The 22,943-nt window shown below is 55.4% G+C and overlaps 2 protein-coding genes across 2 annotated transcripts; both read left to right on the forward strand.

The window, feature by feature from the left end:
- Positions 1-202: 202 nt before the first annotated feature.
- Fam174c (family with sequence similarity 174 member C) lies at positions 203-3,391 on the forward strand. Its single transcript, XM_021175067.3, has 4 exons — positions 203-776; positions 901-1,432; positions 2,470-2,586; positions 3,077-3,391. Coding segments are annotated over exons 2-4 (327 nt in total). The 5' UTR covers positions 203-776; positions 901-1,223; the 3' UTR covers positions 3,078-3,391.
- Positions 3,392-8,154: 4,763 nt separating this feature from the next.
- On the forward strand, positions 8,155-18,393 carry Efna2 (ephrin A2). Its single transcript, XM_021175191.2, has 4 exons — positions 8,155-8,387; positions 15,211-15,524; positions 16,910-16,975; positions 17,136-18,393. The coding sequence occupies exons 1-4, from the start codon at positions 8,260-8,262 to the stop codon at positions 17,255-17,257; spliced, it is 630 nt and encodes a 209-aa protein (XP_021030850.1). The 5' UTR covers positions 8,155-8,259; the 3' UTR covers positions 17,258-18,393.
- The last annotated feature ends 4,550 nt before the right edge of the window (positions 18,394-22,943 follow it).

Below are 22,943 nucleotides of genomic sequence, written 5' to 3' on the forward strand. Positions count from 1 at the left end.
AGTGCGGGAGGCAACAAGCAGCCAAGTGGGGACGGGAGTGGGCAGTGCTGAGGGGCAGCGGGGCGGCAGAGGCCTCGCCCAGTGCAGGGCCGGGTGCAGGCAGGGCCAGCGAGGCTGCCTAGCGGCTGCGCCCCGCCAGTTCCAGGCATTCTCTGCTAGCCTCCGAAGCCGCAGCCCTCGGGGGACAGACGCGAGCCACAGACCCTCCGAGACTCGCCCGCTGCTCCCCCGCTAGCTCTGCAGCTGGCCTGTGCCTCGAGGTAACACTTTCGCTCGCGCTCGTGTCGCATCCCTCCGGTTTATAGCTCACTTGGACAGAAACTTAAGACTTGGGGTTGACATTTGCTTCCTGGAAGTATGAGTCAAACTGGTGGTACCTCCTGCCAGTCTAACGCGGCCGGCCAGAGCAACCGGGCGCCCTGCCTTTGTGGGCATGTTTTTGTTGTTCCTTGCTTGACAGGCTTTAGACCTGAGCTGCTGCCTTTAGTTTTTGCCCAGAGTCCGTGAGGCTGTTGAGCGGGACAGAGCCCGGCTCTGCTCGAGGCGGGCTGCAAAAGGGCGCTGACGCCCTGGGCATGGCCACCTTGGGACGAACCACATGGGCGCCGTGAGGGTGGGAAGTGGGAGGGCGCTGCAGGCCCATGGGGATGCCAGAGTCACGCGCCTTTGTTTGGCAGGATGAAGGGGAGCCAACCTGAGCCATGGAAGGATGGCTGACTCTGGGTCCTAGAGGGTTTCACAGGATCTGGAGCCATAGACTGCACACAGTTTGCTCGGTGAGTGCTGGAGGTCAAGGCCTGGGGTCCTTGGACACTCCGGGTGCTCAGAGGGTTGGGGGAGCCCCCACCCCTAGAAGCTGAACTGGACTTTCCCTGATTGATCTCTTCTCTTCCTTTCCAGGCAATTCCTGAGCTAGCACCTGGCTCGTGGGCGATGCAGGCTTCCTGTGGGAAAAGAGAAAGAAGCTGGGCTGGCGTGGTCGCTGGGACAGAATGTTGCGGGGGCGGGGGGGGGCGTTGCCTGAATAAAGGGCTGTGACCCAGAACCCCCGACTGTGTGGCTTGGGTCTGAGACGTGGCAGGGATGGGGTGACTAGGGCGCAGCGGGGAGGAGTCTTAGTGTCCACCCAACTCCATAATAAGGCGCTAAGATGAACAATCCTGGGGCTGCGCAGGGCATTGTGGGCGGGGCGGGGCTGTGTGCACTTCCGCCTCAGCTCCGGCATGGCACGGCGCATGCTGCTGCTGCTGCTGCTCCTCCGGTGTAGCACCCCGGGTTCCGCCGAAAACTCCAGCCTGCCGGCCCCACCTTATAACCACACAAGCGGGAGGCTCCCGGACAGGGACACGGGCTCCGCGCTGCTCCGCTTGTTCTACGTAATCACTGGGCTCTGTGGCCTGATTTCGCTTTACTTCCTCATCCGGGCTTTTAGGTGCGTTAGCGCGGCCAATCAGCATCTAGTGAGTCAGGGGGCGGAGGAAATGGGCGGGAGGGCACGTAATTCAGGCTGCCGACTGTTTTTTTTTTTTTTTGGTTTTTCGAGACAGGGTTTCTCTGTGTAGCCCTGGCTGTCCTGGAACTCACTCTGTAGACCAGGCTGGCCTCGAACTCAGAAATCCACCTGCCTCTGTCTCCCAAGTGCTAGGATTAAAGGCGTGTGCTACCACCGCCCGGCCGGACTGGTTCTTATTCCTGTCTCTTTAATTGTGATTTTAAGGCTGACGAGGTGGACAGCGACCGGAGTATGGCCATCCTTCTACCGCAGCCTCTCTGGTGCTGTGGTGATGGGGGTGCAAAAAAAAACGTGCTGTGCTGCAAAAACTGCAGAAATTCTTTCCTTGGCTGAGGCTGATAAAAGTTTTGCCTAACACCTGCAAAATGCTGTGTGCTGATACATGCCTGCCATCGCAACACTTGGAACTGGAGGCAGGATGATCAGAAGTTAAGGGTCAGCCTGTGCTGCAAGACACTGACTCAAATTAAAAAGGAACCAGCCTTTCATCTTCCTTTTTTTTTTTTTTTTTTTTCTTAGCTGCTATGACAGTGCCTTGTGCTTGAATTAGGAAGCTGTGGCTGGCAATCCAACCCAATAGTATCCATGCCTCTACCTCCGTAGTTTTCACTATGCCAACAGTTGCTCTTATAGTTTGGTTTTTTTTTTGTTGTTGTTGTTGTTTTGGTTTTGTTTGTTTGTATGTTTTTTCGAGATCGGGTTTCTCTGTGTAGCCCTGGCTGTCCTGGAACTCACTTTGTAGACCAGGCTGGCCTCGAACTCAGAACTCCGCCTGCCTCTGCCTCCCGAGTGCTGGGATTAAAGGTATGCCACCACGCCCTGAGCACTTGTAGTTCTTATAACAAAGGATTCACATCTGGCAAGTGCTTTGGGGGTGGAGGGAAGCACTGAGTGGGTCCCGTGGACTTGGTGTCACCTGTGCTGAAGTTGTTTCTGAGGGTGTTTCTGTCCTGCAGACTCAAGAAGTCACAGCGAAGGAGGTATGGGCTCCTGACCAACACGGAGGAGCATGAAGAGATGGCCTCTCAGGACAGCGAGGAAGAGACTGTCTTTGAAACCAGGAATCTGAGATGGTAGGAAGGACTTCATCACTGAGACAAACTCAAGGGACAATGTCTCTAAAAGGGCTCAGGGTCTAGCTCAGAGCTAGAATCCCCCAATGAGGGGCTGGGAGTGTGCCAAGGAGGTGTAGTGTTAATAGGGGTTTTGGAAGCTCTAATGGAAACAGATGTTGGAGGAGAGTGCCACACAGGGAACGTGGTACCACAGAGGGTAGAGCAGAACTGCAATGAGAACAGAGGTGGCTTCCTCAGGGTTCTGAGCAGAGCTGATTGTCCTGTCCTGGTGATGGCTGGTATAGAGCCAGGACCACAATAGGCACTAGATCTGGCTTTCCAAGGGCCCTGGACACCAACTTTAGCATCTTCTGTGGTCTCTTCTCCCTACCCTGGTGGACCTGCAAGGGACATAAACCTTCTGAAGGCTGGGCTGGGCTGGATTGGAAGGAGGTCCATCCAGTCCCATCCTTCAATCCCTTGTCTTGTCCTGTTCCTCCCCTTGCAGATGTTGAGATGGAGATGGCAGGCTGCAAGAACAAGAGAGAACATGTAGTTCTGTGAGCTCTGATGTCAACCTTCCTGGATGGAGCCTGCACAGGCCCTAGGGGGCTGCATGGGCCAAGACAGCATAGAGACCTCATTGAGACTAGCCCACAGACTAGAGGCCCCCAAGGCCAGGCTGATGCGGGCTGCTCCATCAGTCTGCCTCCTGTAAGGGACAAGAGCATTGTCTGATAAGGTGTGATGGAGCAGGGGGGCCTGGGGATCTCTGTGCGCCTTCCTGCTGCTTTGGCAATAATAAATGAAGAGTGGCTTTGTAGCTTATCTGAGACCTCCCCCTTGATGCCACACTCAGGTATCCTGGTGAAGTGAATGAGGGTGTCATGCCTGGCTGCCCTGCCTAGGACAGGGCTCTCCTGTTCATGTCACTGTCCCTAGAAACTATTCTTTTTCTTTTTCTTTTTTTTTATAGTATAGAATAGAGTTTATTCAGGGCATGGGGAGGGGAGTTAAGAGGGTAGCAGAGGGCTGGTGAGATGGCTCAGTGGGTAAGAGCACCCGACTGCTCTTCCGAAGGTCCGGAGTTCAAATCCCAGCAACCACATGGTGGCTCACAACCATCCGTAATGAGATCTGACTCCCTCTTCTGGAGTGTCTGAAGACAGCTACAGTGTACTTACATATAAATAAATCTTAAAAAAAAAAAAAGAGGGTAGCAGAGGCAGAGAAAGGCAGAGAGAAGGAGAGAATAGAGAAATGGGGGCCAGCCAATGGCCATGTGGAGGGAGGGGGGAAGGGAATTAGGAGTAAGGGGGCAAGAGGCAAGAGGGTAAGAGCGAGAGAGACTATTCATTCTTTAAACTTGTTCCAAGGCTCCAGTTGTGACACTCTGGCTCAGTGTATAGGCACTTAGGCACTTACTGTAGAGTTTCTCAGGAGCCTATGGGCTACAGCTCAGAATTAGCCAGTCACCTGCCTCTCTGGTGCTTAAATTTAGGGAAGAGGGATAGGGATGCTAAGTCACTTGCAGTTTGAGGTCTTAACCTCAGTTTTCCTCAGTGTTGAGTCTACTCTGCTTGGTCATAACAACGAATTGCCACCAGGTGGCAGCCACATACCACCTAGCCTGCCTCCCAGCCCCCCCCCCCCCCCCCCCCCCGTTATTCTGGGACTAGGTCTCTAGCCCCTCTATTGGTCCTCTTTCAGAACCCTCATAGTCGGAACTCCTTGTCCAGCTCCTGCCCTATGGGTGTCCAGACTTAATCCACTTCCATACCCACTGATACTCCCGCTGGTCTGAGCTGGGTCCCTGAGGCTGGCTGAGTCTACTTACTATGAATGTTGGTGTCAGGCTGGGTGTGACAGAGAGCCAGGCCACAGCCCACCCTGTATGTCTCTATCTGCCCCCTTCAGTGGCTGGGTCTCTCCTCAGCCAGGGGTGCTCCCCGCAGGAAACCTCTGTTCTGCATTCCCAACTTGTAACCAGGGGAATCCAGAGCTCCTGAGTCACAGCTCTGGGGGTCCTGTGCCCTGTTGGTCATTCCCCATCTTTGTGTTGTGACTGCTGAGATGGGCCTGGTTCTAGTCCCCCATACTTGATGATCTGTGCCCCAGGCTCCTCAGCTCAGTCATTGCTGGAGCTTCAAAAGAGAGGGTGATTAGTCTAATGAGGTCAGGAGAGACCCCAGCCCCCACCTGCTTCTGCTCGCAGGGAGGGTGGCCCCACCACCATCAGCAGTCACTGCACCCCAGCATTAGCAGGGGTAATTGGCAGTTCCATCAAGGTTAATGCACTATTAGCCAGTGCTCTTGCACAGCTGAAAGCCGGGAGAAGGGCCTGTCAGGCAAGATGGAAGGCCTTGGGCCCTGGCCAGCCTGTGAGTGCCCAAGGAGTGAGTGTGTGCCCCTGGGGTGAATGTGTGCACCTGGGGTGGCTCTCAGCACCAGCACACACAGCAGAGCCAGGGGCTTGGACTCAGAATGCTGTTGCCACCTGTACCCATCCTGAATCTGAGCCTTGGGCTGGCAGAAAGGCTCAGCAGGTGAAGCCACATGCTGCCAAGCCGGAGTTTGATCCCTGGACCCACGTGGTTGAAGGAGAGAACAAACTCCTGTAAATTGCCTTCACAGTGCCACACCACAATACAGGAAATAAAAAAACTGTCCCCCGAATCATCATCCCCCAGATATGGGCAAACCAAGCCTCTTGGTGCTCCCCCCGCCCCCAAATAGCTAGCTGTCAGCTGCTCCATTGGGGACATGGGGACAGGTGCATGTCGCAGACCAATCACATTTTCTTTGGAAGTCAAGAGTTGACAGATGTGACCCTACATGGATGGAGTTCCACAAAGGGAAGGCAGACCAGGGTACCCTGAGTCCCTCTGTAGGGCTAAGGCTAGCCTCTCCCAACAGGGGCCTGGGTAGGCACAGCAGTCTGCCGGGACTTGGACAGTTCTAGTTGTGGGAAGATGGGTTTGGGATCAAAGCCTGACCTGTGTCTTGAGCTTGAGGGGAGGGGAAGATGATAGGCAGGAGAGAATGAGAAGGGGTGGGAGGGAGGATGAGTGGTGGGAGAGTATAGAAAAGGGAGGAGAGACAGGGAGGGGGGAGTGCTTACATTGAGAAGAGAAGGAAGAAGGCAAGAGGGAGGGAGGATTCCCTCTGGGGTTCTGTTTGCCAGTAACACAAAGATTATTATTTCTTTGGGTTCCAGTGGGTGCCTATTGCTTGGGTTGGGTGAATATCCACCCTGTCCTTACTCTGCAGGTGGCAAGCTAGAAGGGGGGGCACTTGTGGGATCCATAACCCACCCACAACTCCCAACTGCCCAGTTCTGTCTCAGTTCAGGCGGGCAATTTGGTACTATTTATTCTGTAATGAGAAATTTCTCTCTGCATATTTTTAGCCTCCTGCCTGGCAATGTGGCCTTTGATGGCTGTAGAGTCACCAGACACTGAGATCAGGAACCTGAGGCCTTGCCCTGTGTACCAGAGTGGCATGGGTGGGGCATGGGTGACCAACCAGGGTTGATGAGTGAAGCCTGGAGACAGGGTTGGCCCAGGGCCACTGAAGACCATCAGTGTGGGTTTGAATCATAGGGTGAGCGATGGCCTGAGCACACAGCCCCAGCAGATGGTTGAAGGACCCGGATATCCCATAACAGATCTCACCTGATGGATCTGAAGCCACCTTTGACCCTGGTAACTCCTGACCTTCATTGATGCTTGTCTCCATGGTAGGCCTCTGACCTCTGACTATCTCCAAGGCAGGGTCTGATTTCCAGTGACCACTGGCCTCATGGTCTGAGGCAGGATGCCTGCGGAGGGCATGGGGCTTCCTAGGCTCCCTGTCACTATGGTGGCCAGGCAGGGCTCCCTGGAACAAAAGGCCTTCTGAGGCCCTGCTCTCCCCTCATCTGTGTGTCCTCAGGAACGACAGGCAGGCTCGGGAGGTAGAGTGGGGGACAGCCGCCTTTGTTCCTGTCCTCGCTCTGGATCTGACCTTGAGACAACAGACAAGAACAGAAGGCAAAGCTTTCTGCTCAAATCCACTGGCGGCAGGCAGCTCTCAACTCGGTGGCCCCAGCATGCAAATGAGGCCTGGTGATGTGGCCTCCTTGCTAGGTGTCCTTGTGACTGGCCCTGGTGATTGAGAACCTAACAGATACAGTCAAGTAGATGAGACTATGTCTTGGTTGCCCTCCCTAGTGCAAAGGGGGTGCTCATGTCCCAGACAGGGCAGCTCCCCAACATTTACCTTTATGGGCAGAATGCTTAGACATGTGGCCCTGTGTCCTGTGGGTGCCACCAGGGCCTGACCTGGAAATCCCAGAATATCCTTGACAGCCAAGTTCAGGTCCTTAAGTAAAGCCGGGCCTACAAAGAGGAGAGACGTAGTTCAGTGGAGAGTGGGGATAGATCACTTCCAGGTCTGGGTAAAGATTTCACATCTGTGCCCACCCCGTGTGTGTGTGTGTGTGTGTGTGTGTGTGTGTGTGTGTGTGTGTGTGACACACACAAGCACACGTGAACACACGTTTATGTGTGTGGCATGTGGGGAACTTATCACAGAAGGCCACATATCTAATTTCTACAGTGCCACCCTAGCCTTTTTGGTCCCAGGTAATAATAACATTGACCAGCTTTGGCTTCTCCCAGTCGGCACACAGAAGGACATTTTAGAATCCAACTGCTCTGTGGTCCCCAACACCAAGCACAGGACCCAGCAAATGAAAACCAAGCCAGCAAACCCATCTGGTTCAAACAGCTCTGATCTGGCTGTTGTCGGGGAAAGCCCTCCCGGAGTGAGCAGGCAAGTGGAAGGAGCATCCTTTCACCTGCCAGGAATGGGGGTGGTTCCCAGAGTTCCTGAAGTGACTCCCAGAGGCCTCAGGGATGTACAGTCGAGGAGGATGGAAAGCTAGGAAAGGGTGACTTGGAACTTTGGGGGGTTCATGTAGCCCAGGTTGGCCTCGAACTCTCTTTGTAGCTGAGGATGACCTTGAATGTCTGATCCTTCTGCCTCAGCCTCCCGAATGCTGGGAGGGCAGGTGTGCACCACCACAACTGGCCTACGACTTCTTTGTTTTTTCAGATCTGATCTTACACTGTAGCCTAGGATGGCCTGGAACTCGCGTCAATCCTCCTGCCTCAGCCTCCTAAGTACTGAGATGCCAGGCGCGGCGCAAACAAGTACTTCGCTATAACTCGCACAGGGCGGGGCCTCAAAGCCCCCCCAACCCCCGTACAAGCTCAGCGCTCTGGGGGTCCCCTTCCCGATGCGGGAGGCTAGGGCGGGACCCTGGGGATCCGCGGCAGAGTCTGCGCGAGTCTGGCCGGGGCGGGGCCCGGGCTGAGGCTTGGAGGGTCCGGGGCGCGGCGGGAGGGGGCGCCCGCGACCCTCCAAGACGCTCCAGCGGGGACAAAGGCGAGGGGAGCCCCCGCGCCCGGGGAACCCGGGAGAGCGCCTTGCGCAGTGCACCGCTCGGGCCTCTGTCCCGCGCCGCCGCCGCCGCCTGATTTCTCGGCGCCCAGGGTCTACAGCGGGGGCCGCGCGCAGAGGCGGGGCGGCAGATCTCCAAGCGCGCGCGGCGCTCCGCCCGCTCGGCGGCGGAGGCGGAGGCGGAGACGGCGGGGCCAGGCGGCGGCTGGAGAGCGAGGGAGCGAGCGCGGCGGCAGCACCGGGGCCATGGCGCCCGCGCAGCGCCCGCTGCTGCCGCTGCTGCTGCTGCTGCTGCCGCTGCGTGCGCGCAACGAGGACCCGGCCCGGGCCAACGCTGACCGATACGCAGTCTACTGGAACCGTAGCAACCCCAGGTGAGCTGGATTGGGGGAACCCCCGGGGACCCCAAGAGGCCCTAGCCCTGGGGATTGCAGCGCACAGACCTCCTCCTGAACTTCGGGGGTGCCTAGTATTCCCCAAAGGGCTCCTGGACTTTGGGAGAAGCCCTCTGCACCCTGAGACTCAGGAGTTCCTTCTCTGGACTTGCTTGGGGGACACCCTTGAACCCCTGGCCTCTTGGAGGAGGGAGCACCCTGGAGGGCTGAAGGTTTGGCAAATATCCCTGGGGACTTCCCTTCCACCCAAGGAATCCCCGGACTTGGCTCTTTTGAGAAGGTTCAGAGAGTCCAGTTTTTGGTTCCCCAGATGAACTTGGGGAAGTTACAACATCCCCTTTCTACCCCTACGTTCACTCATTCACTCCAAGGGGTGCTCCAATCCCCCAGACACTTTAGAGGAACAGAGGGGACCAGGCACCAAAGAGACAGAGGTCAGTTTGAGGGGTGCAGCCTAGGCTTATCATTTTCCACCTTTTTAGCTGCCAGGGAAACTGAGATGCAGGAGCCAGGAGGGGCTGCCTCAAGGTCATGCCCAGAGAGCTGGAGCTAGGGCTGGAGACCCTGGTGGTCGAGTACCCAGCCTGCCACACCCAGCAAGGCACCGGGCCCTGCCTGTCTGTTTGGTGGCACCCTGTGGGTCAGACCCTGCCAGGCACTGGGTACAGTCAGGGGACACAGCAGAAGCCACTGTTACAGGCTGAGTAAAAAGTTTACCACATTCTGGAAAGCATAGAACCTCCCGGGTCATTGAAGGGTCTCAGAGGTGGGGGCATGCTGGAGGGGGTCTTGGGAGATAGGCTTTGGGGTTCCAAGGCTTGGGTGCAGTATAGATCGAGAGTCCCCATGTGTCCGAGGCTGGCCAGTGAGGAACTTAGTTGATGGATCAGCCAAGCTGCCCTCTTGATCCATCGACAGAAAGTTGCAAAAAAAGCTGGTCTTTGAGGCAAGCTATGGCACAAGGGCCACCAGTGTCTCTCCTTGGGAGTGGGAGCTCTCTGTCCCCTACCATCAAGGTAGAGCTGTGAGGTCAGCTCCTTTGGGCTGAGGGCAGGGACCCCAGGTCCTCTCAGCAACCTGGCAGGACCATCGCTCAGTGGGCCCCCTACCCCCACGGCCCGCCAGCTACACTGGTCACATGTGGGTTTGATTAACACTCAGTGGCCGTGCAGGGAGCAGGGTGAGACTTCCTTGGCCTAAGTTTTCTAGTTTTAGCTTGTGGAGTCTCTGTCCCCAGTATGGCCTGTCCTTTGTCTGGAAAAAGCACAGAGGATGGAGGGAGGGGGTATGGAGAAGAAGGAAAGGGGTCATGGCTGCCCCTAATGGCCTTACTTGCCGTGGAGACAAGGCCATGGAGCTGCAGGCTGGAACCCTGACTCTGGAAGGAAGGAGGTGTCCCCTGCCACCACCAGGTTCCAGCTCAGGCTTGCCACCTCCTGTTGCTGTGTATCGGGGCAGGCTGCCTGAGAGGACAGACAGCTAGGCAGGTAGCAGAGCCAACCCCTAAGGTTTGTGTGTGTGTGTGTGTGTGTGTGTGTGTGTTTGGAGGGCTCCTTAGGTCCTTGTCTCTTCCTTGGGTTTCTTTCTGTTGTTGACCCTGCTGAGCACCCGACAGTGGGGCCTGAGGACAGATGAGCACCATACCCCAGCTTTGCCCATGACATTGTCATTGGTACAGCACATGGTGGGTGTGGGTGTGCTGTGGAATCTTAAGATTCAATGGGTGTTCGTGGCTGGGGGATACAGGTTAGATTCCAGGTTGGCATCTAAGGGGCCCAGTATCAGGGCACAGTCTGGGGAGCTGAGGTACAGCAGGATAGGGATGACATAAAATGTAGGGGACGCTGGGACCCCAAGCTTGAGTATGGGTCACACACAAAAGACACTGTGAACAGAAGTGGGGGAGGGGTGGACTTGTTCCAGAGCACCCACATCCGTGTAGGGTGAAGTGCCTGTCCAACTAGGACGGGTATATACATACACCGGCCATGTTCTCTGCCACCGGGCCAGCCACAGCTACCCAAAGGTTGTTGATTATGTGTGCATTTCCCAGAGGCGATGGCTCTGCAGAGAAGGGTGGACATCCACAATGGGTCACTCCATCCCCCTGCTCAGGCACTCCTGAAAGCCCCTATCCAGGTCTGACCAGCCCAGCAGGCTCGCTGTCCTGACCTATGCAGATCTCTAGACTTATTCCCAGATGCCGCCTGCTTACCAGGACTGACCAGGACACCCCCCCGGTGCTGACCGCTCGGCTGTTCTGTGGCCTAACTGTGGCTAGTGTGGCTTCTGCCCCAGCTCGGGCACCTGTGTTCATGGAGTCTGCAGTGGTCTGCGGCTGCATGCTCTCCTCCACAATTCTGGGGGAACCCAGGATGTGTGTGTGTCTGCATGGAGCTGGCTGCCGCAGACTTTATGTGACACGGCAGCTCAAGCTGGGGTGAGTGTGTGTGTGTGTGTGTGTGCATGGTTGTGCAAGAAAGCGTGTGTACAGAGATTAGAGTAGAGGGGTGCACACATAGATCTGCATGTGACACGCATGTGCAAATCTATGCCGTGTTATGAGCCACACCCTTGTGTGGTCATAGCTGTATGGTTTGCGCAGAGGAGGGCTGCTGGTACGGGGACAGCTCTGCCCTCCCAGGGCCACAAGGCCATCCACAGAAGTGGCCTCACCAGGTCCCACTCTTCCCTTTAGACAGGTCATGAGGATGGAAAGCTGATATCACACGAGAAGCCCAGTCCCTCCAGGTGTCACTCACCTCTGAGACATTGCTCAGCTTGGCCAGGCTCTGGGCATGGGGCAGCCTGGTGGTCCTGTGCCAGGTGACCTCATGTGGGCAGTAACAATGTCACCACCAAGACATCTGAATAGGAAGATGACGCCCTTCCCAGCAAGAAAGCGTGTGTGCCTAGATTAGAATGGGAGGGGTGTACACGCAGCTCTGCATGTGACACGCATGTGCGAGTGTATGCCATGTTGTGAGCCGCACCCAAGTGTGTGGTTTGTGCGGAGGGACCTGGCCACGTGCTCTTCTTTGTGTTTCACGGGAGATTGTCCTCCAAGATTAGGGGTGCTCGGAGCTCTGGGCAAGGGCCCGAGGGTTTGGGGGTCTGAGGACGTTGTGGGTAGTGGACCTTGCGGGAGAGGCTGTGTGGACGATCAAAGTGTTTAGAGTGAAATGGAGGCTATAGCCAGGGATAAGGCAAATGTTTGTTTTCCGTGATGGACGAGCCAGAAGGAGCCATCTGCCAACTGGAAGGAGGCTGAGGCAGGAGGATTGCTGTAAGTTTCAGGTCAGCCTGAGTGATATGAAATCCTGCCCTAAGATGGATGAGTACATAGGTGGGTGGGGTGGGAAGGCCTAGAGCTAGGTTCAGTGGGAAGAGCACTCACAGTGTGAAGCCCTTGGCTCATTCCACTGCCACACAAAGCAGGCAGTGGCGAAGGCCTATCCTACTAGCAATCGGCAAGTGGAGGCAGGAGGATCAGGAATTTTGGGTCATCCTCAGCTATGGTGAATTAGAGGCTAGCCTGGGCTATGTGGGGCCTTTGATCCCCAGTCTCTCCCAGGCCATATGCAAGCTGTCTGTCACTGCCCTCCAGCACCCCGTCCTTAAGGATCTGACAGGCACCTCATGGGTCCCTCTGTCATGTCTCTCTCTCATAGGAAGAAACATGGCCCATCCTGTCATCCATGAGTCAGCCATCATGGTCTATCCTTGTGTGGTTATGTCCAAAGTGCGTGCTGCATGGCCGTGATTCCCCTGGGCTTCAGGACTCATGTGCCTCTCACCAGTCCATCTGGGTCCCCAGGAGAGATGTTGCCAAGATCATGGGGTAGTCAGATTGCTTCAAGGACTGGACTGCGGGGACCTAGGCCTCTCTGTGAGAAAGAGAATCCTCAAGGCAGTCGCTAACCCCTTAATGAGAAGTATTTCCATCTGCGTGCTTCTCTGTTTTGTTTCCGAGGGGGTTGTTTTAGAGGTGCACAGTCCCCACTCCGGCCTCTGAGACACCCTTGCTGGCACCACCTGGAGCAAGAGTCAGTGATGGTATTGGCTCCTGAACCACACACGCGCCTACCTGGAACCAGAATCACTAGCACAGCAAGGCTGTTGCAATTTTAGAGTCAAAGAGAGAAAGAAAAAGAAAATGGCCTATTTGTTCCTGTACTGTCCATCCGGTGGGTAGGGGTGCCACCAGGGTCGTTCCTCAGTCTCCCACCCTGGAACTGTTCCCTAGGAATCCCTAAGGCCTCCAACCCTTGGCTTTATTAAATTCTCTTGTTCAAACATGGGTTGAGCACCACTGTATGCAGGGTCTGGGTTGGCCTCAGTTACAGATTAGGACAGAATAACTGGATAATGGTACATGCCGGTTTTGTGTGTGTGTGTGTGTGTGTAAGTACTGTCCTGGGCACATGCAAAGGTCCTGAGGTGTAGACAGTGCTATGGAGCAGAGTGACCACAGTGCCCCAAGGAGGAGTCCCAACCTGGAGACCATGGGTCATATGGAGTTACCAAGAAAAATGAACAGTGCTAGGCCTCTGGGTCTGGGGGTCTGGTTTATATTTAGAAAACCTGGCCATGGGTTTGGGGGAGGACTATGAGCGTGGCAGGCCTTTGCTGTGGTCCACTGCAATTCTGTCTGTGATCTAGAAAGGAGTGTCGATGATTTTTGAAAGGCCAGGTGTCGGGGGGCAGCTGAGAAGTGAAGATGTGAGTTCAAATCCTGAGCCCACGTAAGAGGTGAGCCTAGCCGGGCGTGGTGGCGCATGTCTTTAATCCCAGCACTCAGGAGGCAGAGGCAGGTGGATTTCTGAGTTCGAGGCCAGCCTGGTCTACAGAGTGAGTTCCAGGACAGCCAGGGCTATACAGAGAAACCCTGTCTCGAAAAAAAAGAAAAAAGAGGTGAGCATAGCTCTGTGCACCTGTAACACCAGTGCTGCCTGTGAGTGGAGCCGAGAAAATGATCTTTACAAACGTGCACGTGCAGACTGACAGACAGACAGACACTTGTGCATACACAGAGCAGGGGTTAGGCAGGGGAGATGACTCAGTGGGTGAAGTGCTTGCCTGGATCCCAGCATCTAGGCAAGGCATCTGGGGTGGTGTGAGCCAGCTGATCAACAGCCACAGGTCAGTGAGAGACCCCCACCTCCGAGAATAACCCTACCTGCCTGCGTTGGTGACCATGCGCATTGAGAACAGGCTGACAGAATATGGCTGAGCTGGCAGAGCAGGGACCTGCCACCTGCTGTGCTGACCCTTATAGAGTCAGGACTATGGACACGCCTGTTGTATTTTATAAAAATGTAAGGAGGGAAGGAATATGTTTGGATATGCAGTAAGGTGTGGGGGAAGGTGGTGCCTCTGCAGGCCCATGCTGAGACATCCCTTTCACCTGAGGGACCAGCCACACCACGGTATAATATGGTATAATATGAGTTTATTCAGGGCATGGAGACTGGAGTTGAGAGGGGACTAGAAACAGAAAAAGGCAGAGAGAGAGAGAGAGAGAGAGAGTAGAGACCGGCCATGAGCACGTAGGGACGGAGGGGAATGGGGAGAGAGGGGATAAGGGGCCAGAAGACAGAACTGGAACAAGAAAGCTAGAGAGAGAGGAGGGGCAAAAGCCCCTTTTATAGTGAGTCAGGCATACCTGGCTGTTGCCAGGTAACTGTGGGGCGGAGCACACCTGGCTGTTGCCAGGTAACGGCGGGGCGGAGCCCAGACGAAATGCCATCAACGCCCAGCCCGCCCCCTCAATCCTAAAGATACCCACACGTGAGCCACCCAGTCCAGTCCGCACTCAGCCGTTGCTCACACCTCACAGGCTGCACGCATGGACCAGCAAACAGCAAGAACAGCACTTTCTGCTTTTGTTGACAGGGTCTCACGGTTGAGGGCTGGCCTCAAACTCGATGCGTAGCTGAGAATGACCTTGAACCCTATGGCCCTCAGTCACTGCTGTGCCATGCAGTGAATCCCACACAGTGCACCAGGAAGCGCCCATCCCCTTTGCAGGGAGCCAGGCCTCAGTTTCCCCAGCTGTTATGGGAGGTAAAGGAAAGTCTGGCAGCCTCCCACTCCCAGCTACTAGGCTTTTATATGCTAATAAACATTCTCCCAGGGCCCCCCTTTGCCTCCCTCGGCCTGCGTTTACATGACAGGGACCCGGGGGACACTTGGAGAGATCTGACGGTTCCTGCTGCCTTAGCCTGAGGCAGAGATGGAAGGGGAACAGCAGGCCAACCTGGCAAGCCAACCTCTGTCCTCTAAGATGAGGCTGGGTCAGGCCCGTCCCCCCCCTGAGGACAGCTGGGGGACAACCCAGCAACCTCCAGGGCTGAGGCTGAAATCAGGACTGGGGGGGGGTGCAATGGCCATGAGCCTGGGAACCTGCTGGAGAGAAAGATTGTGTGGTGCACTGGTGTCACTCCCAAAGGCAGGAAGGAAGACAGTAGTTCAAGGTCATTCCAGCGGCTTTCAGAGTTCAGAGCCAGCCTATGTTTCAAGATATTCTGTCACAAAAAAAGGGCACAGAGAGGGCAACATACACACCAGAGTCACACAGCATGGCACGTTGGCTTGATCCCCAGGTATCTCCAAGATGATCTGGCCCTGTGAGAGGCTAAGAGAGGGAAGTGGGGTGTCCTCTGAGCTCTGCCTCCTCGCAGGGAAACCCAGGCAGGGATGATGCCGATGGGGGGGGCGGGGTGGGGGGGTTGGGGTGTCAGGCAGTGTGGATGGGTGTGGACCTCAGATCCATCTCCCGCTGACCGGCCCTCCCTGGCAGGTTTCAGGTGAGCGCTGTGGGTGATGGCGGCGGCTATACGGTGGAGGTGAGCATCAACGACTACCTGGATATCTACTGCCCGCACTACGGGGCGCCACTGCCCCCAGCTGAGCGCATGGAACGGTACATCCTGTACATGGTAAACGGCGAGGGCCACGCCTCCTGTGACCACCGGCAGCGAGGCTTCAAGCGCTGGGAATGCAACCGGCCAGCAGCGCCCGGGGGACCCCTCAAGTTCTCAGAGAAGTTCCAACTCTTTACCCCCTTTTCCCTGGGCTTTGAGTTCCGGCCTGGCCACGAATACTACTACATCTGTGAGTAGCCCAGGCTAGCCCCCTTAGCAAATGGTGAAACCGAGGCGGTCTTCTCAGCTCTTGTCGACCCCATGTCCAATGACCCTGGAAGAAGAAGAGTGGAATAGAGGGATCCCATTTCTGAGTGTCTCCTAGGAAGGCTCAGTGGGGAAGAGGGCCTCAGAGCCCCTGAAGCTGCAGCAGATCCTGCATTGCCAACAGGCTCTCAAATCAAACCTTGAAAGGCCCCACCCATTTCTTCCTCCTCCGCCACCTCCTCCTTTTAATTTCAGTGGGTGGGGAGGGCAGGAGGTGTTTAAAATGAAATCCTAGAATACGAGGGTAAAAAAAATGATATTTTGCAAGATGGGAATCCCAGAAAGATAATGAGTATAATAATTTCTTCCATTCTCCATGACGAATGTTATTTTTATTTTGTACATTTTAATCTTCAGTCCCGGCATGAGGAGATGGGTAAGGGTGGCTATAACAGGCCATGAGGTGGTATCCCTGTACCAGGGGTTGCTCCCTGGGCTCCAGATCTCCCATTCCAGCTGCCAAGGAGCCACCCTCATGTAGCCCAGGTTGGCTTCAAACTCCACATGGAGCCCAGGACCTTGAACTCGCTATGCTCTCCCCTTTTCTATGACGGCATGTGCACACCCAAATGTTTTGGTTATTTTTGTATTTGTGCATATACATGTTGATGTGAGTGCCCATGTGGACAGAGCCGAGAGGCTGGGTCTGAGTGTCCTGTCTTTCTCCCTCTCCACCTTTGTTCTTGGAGGCTCTCACTGAACCAGGAGCAGAGCCCGTTTGGTCCGTGAGCCCCAGTCAACCCCTTGTCTCTGCCTCTTCGGCTCTGTGGGTCATGAGTGGGTAGGCCCCACAGGTGCTTTTCATGTGCATGCTGGGATCCAAACTTGGGTCCCAGGGCTTGCTCGCTTGCTCGCTCGCTGTACCCACTAAGCCACCCCCTCGGCTCCCACTTTGCTCTATTTTTATTTTGCTTCAAACTTCACCTTCGGTTAGGCACAGTGGTGCAGGCCTTGAATCCCAACACGTGGAAGGCAGAGGCAAGGGGATCTCTGACTTTCAAGCTAGTTTGGCCTACATAGAGAGTTCCAGTACAGCGAGGGCTGCATAAAGAGACCCTGTGGCAAATCAGCCTGAGTAAATAAATAGATAAATAAATAAATCTTACCCTGTCCTGCCAGGGGTTAGGCTAGTTGGTCTGAGACATAACTCAGCCTTTGGAGTCAGGTTTGGGTGGAGGAAACATGAGACTTCACAAAAACCATAGGGCATTGTGTTTGGGGTTTTAACACATGGTTAGGAGTTCTGTGGGTAAGGTCAGCAGTGTGGAGAAGGGAGCATACAGCCCCAGGATGTGCCCTCTTTTCCAGCTGCCACACCTCCCAACCTCGTGGACCGACCCTGCCTGCGGCTCAAGGTTTATGTGCGTCCAACCAGTAAGTGTCAGTCGGGGTATGGAAAAGACTCAGGTCCCCTTACCCTCCCTTTGACCCCATGACTAATCCAAAGAGCTGGGGTCGGGGACTACCAATCCTGGGACCTTTGAGAGTGCATAGCCAGAACTGGCTGACAACATGTCCCCTTTTGTGCTCACAGATGAGACCCTGTATGAGGCTCCAGAGCCCATCTTCACCAGTAACAGCTCCTGCAGCGGCCTGGGTGGCTGCCACCTCTTCCTCACCACCGTCCCTGTGCTGTGGTCCCTTCTGGGCTCCTAGTGTCAGACCAGAGAACACCAGCCCCACCTGGACCCCGTGACCTTTGCCCTCTGACCTGCCACGGCCACCTCCGAGACAAAATCCTTGCTGCTTCTCTTTCATGGTGCTGTCCCGCCGGAGGAGGCCATCCATCCGTCCCTGGGATGCAACATGGGGTCCCAATGCCTGAGGAGGAGACCCCCCCTCCCCCGTCCAAGGCTGACTCACTTTCGCCAGGGCCACCAGGGCCACCCAGTGTTGTTTGATTACAGTCAGAAAGACTTAAGGTTTTTCTTTTAATTTAATTTATTCCCTGACATTGCTGGTGACATTGGGAAGGGAACAAGCCACAGGGATGAGGTGAAGCCATCTCTGGCCTTCCTGGAGGGCCGGAGATCCAGGGACCTCCAGCTGCTCCTTTCTTCTGTGTCCTGTTATTTGGGTCCCAGATGGAGCCCGCCGCAGACTTGCCTTGCATTCCTCAGGCCGGGCAAGCCTGAGCCAGAAAGGGTGCATGGTGCCAGCCCCTCTCGGGGACTCTGGGGGTGTCATCCCCCCACTCTTCTTCCAGCCACTGTCGAGCCCCACTCCCACATCATCTCAGAAACCTTTCAGCCCTCGCAACTCGCCCCCTGGGACCCCCACCAGGCACAACCATCCCGGGGGCCAGCCGGGACGTTGTCGGTTTATTTCTGTAAATAGAAACCAGCAAGTGTATACTGTGATTTATTTTAATGTATTCTTAAGGACAGAATGGAAATTCTTTAAAAAAAATTTTTTTTCCGACCTTCAATTCAAGGGGTCATTTATTTTGGTGGGGGGAGCGGGGTGGACTTTTTAGGATAGAAGCAGCACTTTGCAATAAACTCATTTTTTTTTGTTCCGTTGGAGCCCTCCCCCTTGATCATGTGACCTAGTAATGTTTATAAGAAAAAAAAAGTTAAAAAAAAAAGAAGAAGAAGGAAAAAAAAATACAGGACTGGAAAGGAAGGGGAGCTACCTACCAAAAATACAGCAGGCAAAGGACTGAGTGAAGCTGGCCACACCACACGTTTATACGGATTTCGGATTTCTACCCACGTTTCCTCACTCTGTTTTCTATATATTCTATATAAATATATATTGTGGATGGCCGCCATGGCGAGTGGTGGCTGGGGCTTTTCTAGGGGCGGGGGACGGGTGGCCCGGCCCCCTCATCACAATCAGCTTTGAAGTCTGTATTTTTTTATAATAAAATGGACAAACTGTTAAGCGTGGGCCTCTCTGTTTCAGGTGTGCTAGATTTCCGACAGAGTTGGGGGTTCCGGGGAGTCCCCTGGCTGCGGACAGGGCCCACTGCTTCCTGTCCGCTCTCACGGTTACTTACTGGGAGGGTCGGCCTTGATGGCGGGCCTGTCACCCGCGGCTCGGTGGCACATGGCAGCTGAGGCTATTCGGGCCAGCGGTAGCAAGCACCGGCAAACAAAAGACAGCGCGGTGGGAGGTGAGACTGACACCGAGGTCGCCCCTGGCCTTTGTGCCCGCGCTCCCACAGGCGAATACACAATGAATGGACATTGCTGAGACTCAGTTTCCCCATCTGACTCAGGGGTGTGAGCTGTGGCGATTTTAAAATGTCTCTCTGAGGGAAGAGAGACCTGGAGTCCCCAGCTAAGCCCCACTTGGGCTCATGGGCGACAGGTAATCCGACGGCGAGCCTGAGATCCCCGCGGTTTCCCCTCGCCAGCGTGTCACCCGCAGCGCCGGCAGTTAGCTGAGGCCACGCTCCGAGCGCATTAATTCAGCCGCGTTGGGCCCTGCAACGGGGGACGCTTCCTAATGAGGCCGCGGACCGTACAAAGGACCTTGTGTCCGCAGCCCGGCCGGCGCTGCCCACGGAGGCGGACCGACGGCGGACGTGGCCTTGGAGAGGCCCCGCCGCACCGAGGACAAGTGCTAGGCTCAGAAGGGATCCCGGGAGCAACGCTACCGACGAGCCAGGGCTCCAGAGGCAGGGGCAGGGAAATGTCTGCGTTCGTGTCCAGCCTGGGCTACAGAGTGAGCCCCTGTAGAATGAAGAAGGGCCCCCTTTTACCGAGGACCCCCAAGCGCAAGCTGCAGAGTCCGTGCAAAAGCCAGGCCAGACCATGCAAGTCTGTGACCCAGCTGGGGACCCGGGCGCAGGGATCTCTCCGTGTGCCGCTGTCCAGCCGGGGCCAGTGCTGGTGTCCGAGGCCGGAAACTCAGGACTTGTCCCTTGTCCCTCCGCCCCGGGGCGCCCCCTCTCGCCACCCCCCAACCCGGCGCAGCGCGGCGGCATCGGTATGCTGGTCCCGCGTCTTTGTCTTTTCCACCTGAAGCTTCCAGAGAGAAGCAATCTCTCTCCCGCAGCCCTTTACTGCCGCCTCGGTAGCCGCCGTGGACAGGGGGTGGTGGCGTGGGGGACAGCAAGGCTCGAGGTCCCCCAGGATCCTGATGGCGGCTCAGGCCCATCAGATCTCCCTTGTCCCAGCAACTGAAGACAGCACCCACTTCCCACTCCCAGACCGGACCCCAAACGAACGCCACGCCCTTCTTTTCTTTCTTTTATTCTCTCTCTCTCTCTCTCTCTCTCTCTCTCTCTCTCTCTCTCTCTCTCTCTCTCTCTCTCTCTCTCTCTCCTTCTCTTTTTCTTTTCATTTGGAAACAAGGTCTCAGGTAGACCAGGCTGTCCTTGCTATGTAGCCCAGGATGACACTGAATTCCAGATTCTCTCTACCCCAGTGCTTGGGGTAGCAGGTGTGTGCAACGCCCAACTTGAAATTTTTTTTTTCTCTTATATAACTAAATCTCCTTTGTATGGATATTTCTTTTCTTTTTATCTTTAGACCCTCTGCCCTGTGGGTTAGGATCCAGCGCCATCTTCCTTCCTTCCTGCCACCTAGAATACATTTGGTACACAGTGAGCCCTCAATCGATGTTCATTGACCGACTGAAAACATGTTGTATATGTTTATGCAGGCAAAGCCACATGATCAAAAAGAAAGAAAAAAAAGAGCATTTATTACAAATTGTCCTGGGGAGGCTGAGGCGGGAGACTGAGGCAGTGAGTGAGGCCAGCCTTGACTACATAGCAAGAGCCCCCATTTGAAACAAATAAACCTTTGCATGAAAAGAGAAAATGAAAAAATTAAATGAATAAGTAAAAAATTTCATCTCTCTTGTAATGTGAATAAGTAAAAATATAAAATTAAATGAAAAATCATTTCATTTCTCATAGTCAGGTCAGAGCTCCTTGTAAGCATGAAGTGAGACCCTATGGAGTGCCTCTCCTCCATCTCGGCACCTGGCCTCTGGGGCTATTCCATTGTCTTGGAATAGAGCTACAGGGGCCACCCAGACATAGCCCGAAGCCACTAGGGAACCGTGAATCACGAAAGAAAGTTGACACAACTACCCTGCGTGGCCATAGGGACACGCACAGACCTGGGGCTTCAGACCCCTAATCCTGTTTCCCCTCAGGGGATGCCTGGTCTCAGGTGGGGGTAGCAAACACTCATTGAGGGCGGGACTGGGGTCAGATGGGGCGGGGCTTGGAAGCAAGTCCTGGGTGGGAGGGGTGTGGCCTCTGAAGGTAGGTGCAGAGTGGGATAGAGGAGGTCTGGGGAGGGTTGGGTTCTCAGTCTTGGGGTCAGACGCCTCCTGGAGCCTCTGCAGGTGCTGGAAGAGAGCTGTATCCCCCAGCCATTGGTGAATAGGGTTTCTGGGGCTCTCCCACAAGCCACTCCCGTTGCACAGAGGCAGGCGTTTCTATTTTTATTGAACCCAGGGCAGGAGGTGGGAGGGTGTTGGGAGGAGGAAGGGCTGGGGACCAGGCTGCTCAGTGGGTCCTGCAGGCCTGGGACCCAATCCCTGTTCTGGGCTCCCCTACCCCCACCCTCCACACTTACAGGCCCACAGACCAATCCTAAGAGAGAGAAGGACCCCACCTGGGTCCTCTAAGAAGGGTCCTAACCCCATCTATGGAAAACGGAACCCCAAAGGAACCCCAAGAGGGCGGTTCCGTTGGCCTTATGTGCCGTATATCCAACGGGAGGAAGGCTGGGTGGTGGAGATGCCCTACAGCCTACAGGACTATAGGACGAGGATCTCGGGGATGAGTAGAGAGGTCTCCGGGTGGACAAGGCTGGAGCATGAGGGAGCCAGAACACACACAGGGTCCCTTCCCTGCACTGCTGCTCTCGCTGGCCTTTCTCCATCTTTGCCTTTAAAGGGGCTAAAATTCTACCCCAGCCCTGCTCTCACGGAGTAAACTTGACTCCTGGGGATAAAAGACACTTCCAGCACATCTTTAACCCCAGCACTCCAGAGGCAGAGGCAGGTGGATCTCTGAGTTTGAGGCCAGTCTGGTCTACAAAGTGAGTTCCAGGACAGCCAGGGCTATACACAGAAACCCTTGCCTAAACAAACAAACAAACAAACAAACAAACCAGACCAAACCAGAATAGACCAGAAAACAAAGTGATGTTGTCTAGCTCCAGGTGCTCCTCACTGGGCTCGGCCTCTTCTCTCAGGGAAAGAGATGGCTGCTTTTCCATCTGGGCCTCAGTTTACCCACAGTCTAGACCTACTGTATCTCAGGAAGGAGAGCTCAGCCACAGGCTCCATGTGAGTCAGGACCCTGTTCGTGACTTGTGGGTGGGTCTCTGGAGACCCCAGCCAGTGGGGAGCCAACTCTCATCGGGCGCTGCCCCCCCCCGGCCCTCCAGGCTTGCGCCAGTGTGCGGAGCTCATGGACATGGGACAGACCTCAAGGGTCCTTTCTCTCACAGACATGGGAGCCAGAGCCAGGTGTGCAAAGGGACCCTACCAGGGAGTCTGGCGACTTTTGGGAACCCTGGTCCTGGCAGGGTTGGGCCAGTACTTGTCCCAGTGTTGGGCCCCACCCCCACCTTGTCCTGTCTGAGGAGTCCACCACAGTCCAGCTAGAGTTAAGACTATGTCACATCCTCCAGCCCTGTGTGAGCAATGATACACACACACTCAGGTGGTGTTAGTGTCCTGTATCATACATGAACAGGACTGTGGCTCGGTAGCCATGTCACTGGCTACAAGGGGAAACTGAGGGACAGAGATGTCCAGTGGCACTCAGACAGAGATGGCACCATCGGGGACTGAAGCCTGGCTTCCAGAACCTTCCTTACCACCCACCACAGGCCGAGTCCCTGTCCTCTAGCAGTTCCGCTTGGGTAATCAGGATACACCTGAGAACATGGAGGGCTCCTTTGTGAACTGAGTGGCCAGGCCCTGACCCAGGCATCCCTGTATCTCACACAAAACCAGCCACCATCCAGGAACACTTGCTACATATCTAAAGGAGCGCTAGGGCGGACTCTGAGTCAACTGCTCCCCTATCAGTTGGACACGGCTGGAGGTACTAGCCTCATTCTCCATTGTCCCCTCCCCCCTCGGAAGGCCAGGGACAGGGCTGGTAAGCAGGCAAGGCCTCTCTTGGATGAGGGAGGCAGCGGGGGACTCTGCGGGAGCCAGTGGTGCTGGCTGGCAGATCTTTAAATTAAAATACATATATACACCGGATAAATAACCCAGGCCCATATCCTGGTGACAGGCAGAATTAAGTTGCCTGGTTGGGGACCCGGCAGTGAACACTGGGACAGCATGCAAGGACTGGGAACTATAGCCCACTCTCACGCCTCAGCTGTCCCCATCCTACTGGGCCGACCTTCCC

Source organism: Mus caroli, unplaced genomic scaffold (genome assembly GCF_978045245.1).
Source record: "Mus caroli unplaced genomic scaffold, Mus_caroli_1 scaffold_9, whole genome shotgun sequence".
NCBI classification, from domain to species: domain Eukaryota; kingdom Metazoa; phylum Chordata; class Mammalia; order Rodentia; family Muridae; genus Mus; species Mus caroli.